Source organism: Hippocampus guttulatus, chromosome 16 (assembly GCF_054856545.1).
Source record: "Hippocampus guttulatus isolate MCC_2025c chromosome 16, RoL_Hgut_1.0, whole genome shotgun sequence".
NCBI classification, from domain to species: Eukaryota; Metazoa; Chordata; class Actinopteri; order Syngnathiformes; family Syngnathidae; genus Hippocampus; species Hippocampus guttulatus.
This window is the reverse complement of record NC_141276.1, coordinates 9,825,308-9,836,103: the sequence shown is the minus strand read 5'-3', so window position 1 is coordinate 9,836,103 and position 10,796 is coordinate 9,825,308. Positions and strand designations below refer to the sequence as shown.

The following is a 10,796-nucleotide window of genomic DNA, read 5'->3' as shown; positions in this document are numbered from 1 at the left end:
TATTTGTAACTGATGTTGCCAATGTGTGTGTGTGTGTGTGTGTGTGTGCGCACATTTTATTGAATGTAAAAATGGATGTTGATTGTGGATAACGTGTTTTCAAGTTTTCGTTTTGGAGACCCCCTCAGATAGCCTTGGCCACCCTATGCACCCGCCCCCCCCAAAAAAACCTCGCTCCGCCACTGCATGTATTGCACTTTATTCAAATGAGCATACAAAGAAAAGATGACTCAGAGACACAAATCAGAATTAAATTCCAAGTTAGGAGAGCTTGAAAGTTCATACCGAGTCAACAAGTCGTCCTGGACTTGGACAAGCGGGTCCTCGCTGTTGCCCGCACGTTCGCTTGAGTTTTGTTCTCTGGCCAGCGAGCTGCACGTACAAACGTTTTTGTTTTTTTTTAAACCAGGCTCTTGAACCACATTTTGAGTGCCGCCTCAATGAGTGCGCCAACTTCGAACTTTTTCAAGATGCGAGCTGTCATTTGACCGATTTCGGCCTTGTGAGCACAAACGTCAGGTGTGAGCAGATCTACTGGAGTCTCACATCGTTTTTTGCCAAGCAAGTCCCAAAACGAGCAACTGAAGTCTGATTTAAGTCAAGTCAGATGAGCCAAGTCCCCCGCCTCAGCTTCTTGCAGATCCCCTTCCTCCCGCTGGGTGGCGCTCACGTGAAAAGTCTCCTCTGAGTGGTTACCAGCACGGTCTGGCTTTCTCGCCGCTGCTCCTTCTTCCGCTGCAACTGCAGCCGCCAGCAGACGACGCTGGACGCCAGCAGCGCCAGCCCGGCCGCCAGCAGCACCAGGCCCAAGTAGGAGATGGTGGAGCCGTGCGAGTTGAAGCTGTACGCCACCGCCGTCACCACCACGCCGGCGATCAGAACCACCAGGCCAAACGGCACCGTGCACCGGTAGCACGACAGCTCGGCGCCGCCCGTCGCCGCCGCCAGCTGGACCTCGTTGACCAGGGGGATGCTTACCGCTGCGCTGGCTGCGGCCGGCCCCTCCCCCATGCCGGTTTTCTCCGTGCTCGCTGGGGTTTTCATGACGGGCCGAGTGCCGTCTTCTGGCATGGCGCAGTCGGACAAGCTCGGGCGCTTCATAGGTGGGGCTTAGTCCTCAGTCAGGTCCGCCTGCCTGTGTGAACAACTTTGGTAATTACTCATTTATAACACAATAGGGACAATTTAGCCACTACAAGTTTCTACAATCTTGAGGCACGAACGCTGTCTAGAACTAAGAGAAGACATCCATCCATTTTCTGTTCTGCTCTATCCTCACAAGGGTCGCGGGGGGTGCTGGAGCCCATCCCAGCCGTCTTCGGGCAGTCGGCGGGGGACACCCTGAACCGGTTGCCAGCCAATCGCAGGGCACACAGAGACGAACAACCCTCCACGCTCACACTCACACCCAGGGACAATTTCGAGTGTTCAATCAGCCTGCCATGCATGTTTTTGGAATGTGGGTGGAAACTGGAGTACCCGGAGAAAACCCACGCAGGCCCGGGGAGAACATGCAAACTGCACAGGGAGCTGGAATTGAACCCGGTACCTCTGCACTGTGAGGTCCACGCGCTAACCACTAAGAGAAGACATCTTCTTTTTTTCTCCTTGGCTTGAAATCATTCGGACTGCGATCGAGAACCATCTTACGTAGGTGCCCATAAAGACCTGAAGCCTGTTCCGATTCGAACTAGAAGAGGCGATGATTTTTTTTTTTTCTGCTGTGGTCAAGCAGCATCAGAGCTCACACAGCTCGGCACGGCCTGCGAATGTTGGTGAACTGGGGCCTGGAAACGTTCGGGGAAGCGTATCGGCAACAGGGAGCGGGGCCGCTTGCAGATGTTTGTTGTCACGATTCGCTGCCAGGCGGCTCGACGGCGTAGAACTCACAACACCCCCGCCAGCCGCATTCCGCGCCCCTCCAGACTCAGGCCAAATGACGCAGGAGCCGCGAGGCCAGCACGAGCTGAGACATTCCCCCGAGAGCGCCGGAGATGACATTACGGCCTCGACTACGAGCGAGAGGCCGGCACGCCAAAGTTCAGCTCGGCCGCCCGCGGATGTTTTGTTTTTCTCTTGTTGAAATATTGCAACATGTGACTGGGGGAAATGCTGCAGCTGGCCGTGATTAATTCTGCAATTTGTTTCACGGCGGTTCTCCCCGAGGCGTGCGTATTTCCGCTCTTTGATTAGTTCCAGGATTACTGATGACTCGTGAGGCTCACGCTCGCCACAGTTACCTTGAAAAAGTAATCGGATAATTGATTACTCCTTTAAAAAGTTACTTGGTGGACGACGGTGGCTGCCTGTTATCCAGCCCGCAAGTACGCTGTAAAAAAATTTAAACAGCAGACAGTCATTTTACATTGGAGCAACTTAAAACAAATTGACATTTATAGCAACAACAAAGTAAGCAAGTTGTTTTGCAATTTGCTGTGTTGTTTTGACCTCCATCTTGAAGTTTGGGGGACTATACAAGTGACAATTAGTTCTGAAAGCTCTCATTTAGTTATTGAAAAATGCCAAAACGCAAAATTTTCCCAGTAGCAAAATTTAAAAATATTTTATTGAATTGCCCAACGTAAACAACTAAAATATGCGTATATTCCAAATACAATGAAAACGATTGAAAAAAAATCCTGATTTTTTTTTTACAAAAAGCTGAATGTACATTTTCTACGTTAATGCTGAAAAGTGTGAGATGTGTACCTGATGTGCATTGTTCCCGTGACCATGATAAGAAAATTATCTCCAGTTTTATTCTATTCTCCATTAATACTGCAGTTTTCTTGATAACATTCTCTGCATTGGTCCTGAAGAAAGAGCTCTACAGTCGATGTGTCCCACACGACAAACTTTTCCCACCTTGGTTGAACGCGTCAGTGTGTCCAAAAACAAATTCATCTTGGGGATTTTTTTTTAACGTGTTTGGAGTCCTAACTTCCATCTCCAGCGCAAGTGTCCGGAAAGTAGTACTTGTAAGTCCACGTTGGAGCGGCCGCTTCGGGTTAAAAGCACGGCTGGACGTGTCTCACCTGAAAGTAGAACTGCAACATGTGTGGCGTGGAATCTTTCCTCTGTTGTCTTCCAGTCAGGGTGGTGAGTGACGAGAAGGTTTGTTTGAGGAGTTAGTAGTGCGCAAATTGCACGTTGTCGCTCCGCGTCTCATTCATGAGCACGCTGGCCGCTCGCGGGTCTCTCACTGACGTCACGGACGCGCTTCCATTGACAACACGGCCTATGTGTCAATTGAAAAGAGTACGCTAATGGTCTACTACTTCCACTCCGGCATTACACAATAAGAGCATTCTGTGCGGGGAAACACAAAGCACATTATTTGTTAAGATAGTGAAGGGATTGCATTTTTTATTTCATTCTGGAAGAAAAAAAAGAACAGGGCAGCACGGTGGGCGACTGGTTAGCATGTCGGCCTCACAGTGCACAGGTTGTTGGGGGACAGAGTCGGCCTTACTCTTCCTCCGCGTGTTCGTTAATTTCGGACGATGAGGATGTTGGTTGTTCAAATACAGGCTGGAGCCGATGAACAGTACCATCGAAGGTTTTATTTGCAGAATATTCTGATCACGAGTGCGAAGGTGTAAGAGATTCAATACAACATTTATATCGCCAGGGGCGGTACCGAAACTTATGACGTGGCATCGGACTCTGTTTCTCCTAAACTCATCAGCTTGTATCAACTGGTGCTTTCCGAAGTTCTGTGTGTCTCCACGAAGGAAGAACTGATATCATAAGATAAGATAGGAAAGCCTTTATTAGTCTCGCAATGGAGAAATTCCCAATTCACAGCAGCAAAGTTATGAAAGGAAGAAGTAGAACAACAAAATATAGGAGCTGCTGGAAAGGCAGCCACTCTCGCGGCGCCATCATCAAGTGATTGATGATTCAATCAAGTGATTGATGATTCGAGGGTGATGGATGATTCAAGGGTGCAAAGGTCTACTTGCAGGCATGAGGATGTGTGTGTTCTCATGCTGACATGGGATAGTTGTACATTATGTTCAAACATGGGCAGAATACACACTTCAAGGTGCAGGGTTCGATTCCACCTCTGGCCTTTCTGTGTGGAGTTTGCATGTTCTTCCCTTGCCTATGTGGGTTTTATCCGGGTATTCCGGTTTACTCCCACGTTCCAAAGACATGCACGGTAGGTTAATGGAACACTCTAAATTGTCCCTAGGTGGGATTGTGAGCGCGGAGGGTTATTCGTCTGTGTCCTTTGATTGGCTGGCAACCAGTTCGGGGTGTCATCCGCCTACTTCCCAAAGACAGCAGGCAAAGGCTCCAGCATGCCCGCGACCCTAGCAAGGATAAACAGATTAGAAAATGGATGGATGGACGGATGAAAAAAAAAACTATCATGAGCCAGAAAACATTTTTGTAATTCATTTCCATGAGAAGATCGATAAAATTTAATAATTCTTTTAAAATATATTTAATACAATTAAAGTCATCATAGATATGCTTTAGTTCGTTGTCATACTAAAACATAATAGGACTATCACAATATTATTTAGAAGATTATAGAGTACATTTCTTTCAGTAGAGCGTTCGTGTACTCTTATTTTGAAGGCCAAACATAAAATCAGTTTTTCAGAGGTGTCGAAAGTATTCACACGCTGTACTTGAGCTTGTGGCAGGCTTTGCGTTTTAAAAAGGCTGCTAAAATTTCAAGCATCGATTCGACTGACGTAAATGAATCAAAGTGGAAAAGGGACAAGCTCTGAAATGCATTTTGGTGCACATTTAAAAATGGTTTTGGTGCTTCTGTTACTCTCACTGACCTACAACGTGTGGGGACCTGTTCCATCGCTAATTCTCAAAAGTTTTCTTCAAGCTGCCTAAGATACACAACGCCAAAAAGTCCTTGTTTATTGTACAATTCACACTCTGTGTTTCGTGAAATCAAATGCACACATATACAGAACTCATAATAGAAATGTGTGGATAGTATGATAAGCAATGACTTCTTGGCCATGTTAATGATCTTCTAATGTGTGAAAAGAATTGTCTTGATGTGTGCTCACGACAAGTATCCTAATATTTCACTCTTGTGAAAAAAATGGTATTTGTGTGTATTTCAACACTTATTTAAATATGGTTAGTCTGATGTGAGGCTGGTCAGTGGGGTGATTGGAGACTGGTCAGTGGTAGTTATGCCACAGCTTAATTAATACGACGCCAAAAGATTGATTCAACGTGTAAAAATATCCGAGAGTAGGAAAAAAAGTTGGTCGGGAACAAGGTTTTTCAATGCCCTTATTTTGGTGATCATATGCGGAAGTTGGTGCTATCAGAAGCGCTGCTTGCTGGTGGTCGTCATGTCGTCGCTGCGATTCACGGAAGAAGACTTTGCTGTCGCTTGGAAGGAGCTGGACGAGCCACAGCTGGACGGAGGATGGCAGCTTTTCACCGAGACCATGGGCGTCCACATTTACAGACTTCTGGAGCAGGTTGCACATTCGCCGCAGGAAATGCAAATGCCATTTGGCGCAGCACTGCCGGGTGTTCCCACACAGCCACACCAGCAAAACTCGCAAGGTCTCCGAATCAGAAATAGTCACGGGTTGATATTTGATTGTTTTCTTGTGTTTTACTGGTGGAATAGTTTGGGAAATAGCATCCAACTGTGTGGAACCTGGCTCCTTTATGTATCACCAAACCTCGATGGTAATAGTCAAAATTTAAACTTTGCCGCCCGCTAAAATCATGACCTAACTCTGATTGAATCAAAAATGATTGCAGATCTTAATTCGCGAAACACATCTCTTAAAATCGTCATATGAGTGACACTTTAACATTGTGGCTTGTTATTTATTTTTAGCAGATCGATGCCTTTATGTGCGGCAGCAATGGTGCACGTGAGCTCCACTGGTTTGTGCACATTTGAATTGAAAATTTGCCCCCCTGCAGGAATGATCAAAACAACTGACGGACTCAAAATGATTGCATCCATGAATTCAAATAAATAACTTCCATCTCCTGGAATCAGTTTATGAGTGACACCTGAACATTTCATTTCTTTTTCGCGGAATGATGATATTATACGCAACACAAAAACAGACAAATCTCATTGTGCACGACGAAATAGAAATGACACTGGAGCACACGCATGTCAACTAGGACCATCTGCCACCTAGTGGAGGATTTCATTGTTCTGCCTGTCACGATACAGTACTGCGTTGTAGGCAGCGGGATTTGACAAATGATGATGGTTGTGTAAATTGAGGGGTCCGTTGTTTTTAATCTATGGCTCTACTTTACGAACGGCAAAAGGAGAGATGGAAAAAAAGTCAGCAGCGCAGCACGTTCGAGAACACACTCCTTCGGCAAATAAAATCACTTCCTGCTTTCCCATCACTTCAACAGCCAATCAGAATCTATCAACATAAAAACCTGTTTAAGCAATTATTAAACAACAGAATGCAATGTAGGTAATCTTAACCTGAAATAATATGATGCTCAAACATAAAATAATTAATAATAGAACATAAGATTACAGTTGATTTGACACCTCTGCTTTTGCCCTAAATTGCTCTGCAACCACCTCAAGGCTGCCGAACGTCACAAGGACAAGCAAATGCCACACTCTCGCGGGTAAAGTCGTCATTCTTGTTCACACTTTGCTAGGCCCTGACGTCAACCCGGGTCACAAAATAATCTCCGATTTGAATCCTTGTCATGCACTGTGGGATTAGTGGCAGTATAGAGGGGATATAGTCCACAACTGAAAGTCACACACATCGAAAGACCCCAGCAAAAGGTTTTGGAATACAGTTTGTTTACCACAAAGTACAGTGCAACTCTAAATCTAGTGTCAGGATCCATCAAAAACAACGATTTTAAAAATGACATGAAGGACTTGTGTTTTCAGAAAACTGGTCTTTACGAATACAAAGTCTTTGGCTCGCTGGACAGCTGCAAGGCGGAGCTTTGCGCCGACGTCTACATGGACCTGGCCTACCGGAAGCACTGGGATCCCTACGTCAAAGGTAACGCCGCGCCAAGTCTCTCACCTCACCCTCACTTCAGCCTGCAAGCACTTGCACGTCGCGTGGTTGCAAACTCAATTGTTGCCATTCTTTTTGTCTTCACGCCCATCTGCAGAGGGCAGCAGGTAAGATGCGGCCTGTGAATTTGCTCACGTAGCCTCGTCAAGACCGACACGGCCCGCACAGCCTCCCTTACAAAGTGCCGCAATGAAAACATTGACGTAGCCATCGAGTCAGAATCGATTACTCGTCATGTTCATTTCAAGAACTATTCCCTTAATTTTCACCAAGAAGAAATGTTCAAAAAGAACTAACCAAGTGTTCATTTGCCACAAAACTCAATATTAAAAAATGACCATTTGTTTGTTAATCGTGTGTTGGTATTCGATAACATTTCAAATTGACAAAATAACAATTAGGCATCATTAATTTTCTCCAAAGCACATTAAAAAGTAATAATTGATTATTAATTTGACCCAATTGTACTATCAACAAAATTAAATGATGCATTTGATAATTTTCCTGAAAAAGAATATCACAATATAACAATTGATCATTTCCATAAAATGTCAACTTTACAAAATGACACGGATTTCAATGATCAAAAATTCATTTTGCTAAAACATACGATTAAAATAACAATTTATCATCGTAAGTTTTAATTTTCCCCCAAACACGACCAAACATATATATTTTGAATTCAATTGTTAATTATTGGTTAATTTTCCCCAAACCATAAAAAAGGCTCACTGAATGAATTCATGGGTGCCTAAATTTTTCCCCTAACATAATGTTGAATAAATCCCAATCATTTGATGAATTCTTGGTTAATTCTTCCAAAACTGTATTGGTAGAGTAGAGTGCCGACCATCGGTCCTATAGCGATATATTGTTTTTCAAGCGTGCGTGTGTGTACTGTGGTGGTGACTCTGGCCTTGTTTGGGCTTGTCAGAGCTGACAGAGAAGGAGATTGATGGGCGGCGGGCTATCTACTGGGAGGTCGCGTACCCCTTCCCGCTGTCCAACAGGGACGTATCCTTTTTGCGCTCGACTTGGCCGACACGCCCGCCGGCGTCCTGCTGCCGGCGTCTTCCTTAACGCGGCGGCTTCAGTACGTGTACGTCCGCGAGCGCCGCCTACTGGACGTGGGCGGCAGGAAGATCTGGGTGGTCCTGGCCAGAAGCTCGCCCGAGACGCCGTACCCGGAGAAGAACGGCGTGCTGAGGGTCAAAGACTACAAGCAGACCATCGTCATGGAGGCCGACGGCCACGCTGGAACCAAAGGTAGCCCGATTGTAGGAGACAGTCCAGTCTCCTACAATTGTTTATTTATTCATTTGTTGTGTGTGTGTGTGTCCCCCGCCATAGAATTTATTGTGTGATTTTCTCACTTGATTTTCTGTTTTGATTCGTTCTTTTCAATTTTCTTAGCGTCATTGAAGTAATCGTTAATTTTCGTTTTTCGGAGGCGGTCTTTGAACATCTCTCGAGCCGAACGAGAAGGAAGAAGATCTGCAGGTAGTCGGACAGATACGTGTCTGCATTTGAGTGTTAAGAGAATTAATAAAGTGTATGCTTAAAAAAAACAACAACAACACTACAGCTGTCTTTCTTTCGGAGCTGCAACACAATGACGCAATTGCACGCCGAAGAGCTGAAATGCGTGTCGAATGAACGCGAACGGAACGGATTGAACGCGACGCGAAATGTCAACAAGAAGCCAAATTGATTTACTCAGCTGCACAAGCACGAATCAAAAGTCGTGAACGATTGACTTGTTAACTGATTGATGGTTGTATTTGGACTTTGCAGTGTTCATGAATTACTTTGACAATCCTGGTGGGATGATTCCCAGGTGGCTGGTCAACTGGGCGGCCAAGGTAAGGAAAGCCACGCGACCAATCCTTTCTTTTCACCTTCCATCAACACGTTAGCATTTTAGCCCTCATTCGACACCGACAAACGCAAGAATGCACTTTGGGGCGGCCACCCCGTTGCTTGTCTTCATTTGCTCTGACCACTTTCGGATGTGTTTCAGTATGTTGTTGTCTCACTTTTGTTGTCTTGGTTTTGTTTTCCCGGTCACCAGAGCGGCGTTCCCGCCTTCCTCGGTGACATGAAGAAGGCGTGCGCCAACTATCCACTCTACTGTCAGAACAAATGAGGACACTTGACTGTCCGCAAAGTGAGTGACGGGGATGTCGGCTGACTTGCTGTCTTTTAATTACACACAAAGACACACACTCTACGACTTTAAGTGCAATCCGAGCCTTTTGTGGAGGCTTTAATCATTTCAAGGCATGTTCGCTTGTGTGGTTTTCAACGTGTTTACTGTCAAAATGACATCTGCAATGCAAACCATTCTTTTGAGGTGGCAGAAAGGAACTTTTGTCGTCTGCGAGTTTCTTTGCTGTCTGAATGTTCCTGCTGATTGCCCAAAAAAATTCCATGACCAGTAAACAAATATTTACTATAATTCAACTGTATCTTTAGTGAGACCGTTAATTTTCTCACAATGGCATGAACCAGGGTGGGCAAACATTTGTGCTGTAGCCAATCAATACAAAAAGCCAACTTGATGTAAAAATGACTCCGGGATTTCTTGTTCATGGTGAAAATGTATTTTAGAAGTGATCATTTTTAATTTGGTTGAGAGAAATTTAAAAAAAAACAACGAATTTCTGCATCGGTGCTGTGTGAGGTCATTACCACTAGATGGCAGTATCACCCAAGGCGTGGACTTGTATTGCTCATGTTGCCCAAGAGAAACGGAACAGAACAAAACTTTGGTGCGCAGGTTCTTTACCGTACCATTTGGAGGGGGGTCAGAGGTCAGGGCCACATCTTACGAGTTTGCCAAATCTTAATTCAGGCACGGGGGGGGGCGAAGGAGTACTGACAAGTCGGCCCGGGAGGAATAACAGATTTGTTGCTTTTTTTAACAGGCACAATAGGCATGAAGAAACATGGCCAGAGCAAATTTTCCGCCGACTGTAAAACAAACATATTTCTTGGCCAGCCTTGTGATTGGTCATCCACTCGGCTAACTGTGGCAATGCTGAAGACCAGTCTCTTGTTGAACACCAACATTCTCTATTATTATTATTGTTGTTATCCTCCCCACTATTCAGACGGATTCCTCCTTCCATATTTCTTCATCCCAATTAAGAAAACATTCAACATTCCAAATAGTAAAATTCAGGACATGTTAGGTAGTATTTTTTTTCTTCACATTCCCAAAACTCCGACTTTCCTCACAATTCCGATTGTTACGCAATCCCCCATTCAAGAGATATTTGACACCTGCGCCTCCTCCTTCCACATTTCTTGATGGAGTCAAACCATTCCAAGTGTCCCATTCGACATTTCAGCCTGGATGTGATGTCGGCCAGCTGCGGGCAATGGAATGTTGCGCCCCACCTTGGTCCTATCTGTTGCTACTGAAGCTACTGTGCGTGCCGAACTTTAAACAAGATCAACAGGGTCAAGTTTTGTGCGGCCCAGAGATGACGTACGTTGCAAAATCAGATCAAAATGATTGCAACAACTCATCAAAGAGAGAGTCACATATTTTTATTTGATTATTCATATTTGTATTAGAATTTTTTGTGGTGACCACTGCTGCCAGCCTCCTATTTGGTAGCTGACACTGGTTCGGTGCCTTTCTGTCACATTCCAAAAATTCCTACTTTCCCCTCCAATCTAACGTGTTTCAAAACATTCTAATGCCTCCCATTCCAACGATTCATTTCAATCATTTCCGCAGCGTCCACACGCAATTTCTCC

The 10,796-nt window shown here is 45.1% G+C and overlaps 2 protein-coding genes across 2 annotated transcripts; one reads left to right on the top strand and one right to left on the bottom strand.

Moving 5' to 3' along the window:
• Window positions 1–205: 205 nt before the first annotated feature.
• On the bottom strand, window positions 206–3,197 carry tmem100a (transmembrane protein 100a). Its single transcript, XM_086134124.1, has 2 exons — window positions 3,036–3,197; window positions 206–1,135 (listed from the first exon to the last, which is right to left on the bottom strand). The coding sequence occupies exon 2, from the start codon at window positions 1,099–1,101 to the stop codon at window positions 667–669; it is 435 nt and encodes a 144-aa protein (XP_085990250.1). The 5' UTR covers window positions 1,102–1,135; window positions 3,036–3,197; the 3' UTR covers window positions 206–666.
• Window positions 3,198–5,313: 2,116 nt separating this feature from the next.
• Window positions 5,314–9,597, top strand: pctp (phosphatidylcholine transfer protein). The gene is made up of 6 exons (XM_086133812.1): window positions 5,314–5,471; window positions 6,893–7,010; window positions 7,963–8,042; window positions 8,123–8,294; window positions 8,823–8,890; window positions 9,100–9,597. Exons 1-6 carry the CDS (start codon window positions 5,340–5,342, stop codon window positions 9,172–9,174), a joined length of 645 nt encoding a protein of 214 aa, XP_085989938.1. The 5' UTR covers window positions 5,314–5,339; the 3' UTR covers window positions 9,175–9,597.
• The last annotated feature ends 1,199 nt before the right edge of the window (window positions 9,598–10,796 follow it).

Bases quoted from the DNA above. Each gene is read 5' to 3' on its own strand.
- tmem100a (XM_086134124.1), bottom strand. From the start codon at position 1,101: ATGAAGCGCCCGAGCTTGTCCGACTGCGCCATGCCAGAAGACGGCACT.
- pctp (XM_086133812.1), top strand. From the start codon at position 5,340: ATGTCGTCGCTGCGATTCACGGAAGAAGACTTTGCTGTCGCTTGGAAG. The intron at 8,043-8,122 runs GTATCCTTTTTG...CGGCGGCTTCAG, and splicing joins TCCCGCTGTCCAACAGGGAC to TACGTGTACGTCCGCGAGCG. The intron at 8,891-9,099 runs GTAAGGAAAGCC...CCCGGTCACCAG, and splicing joins TGGTCAACTGGGCGGCCAAG to AGCGGCGTTCCCGCCTTCCT.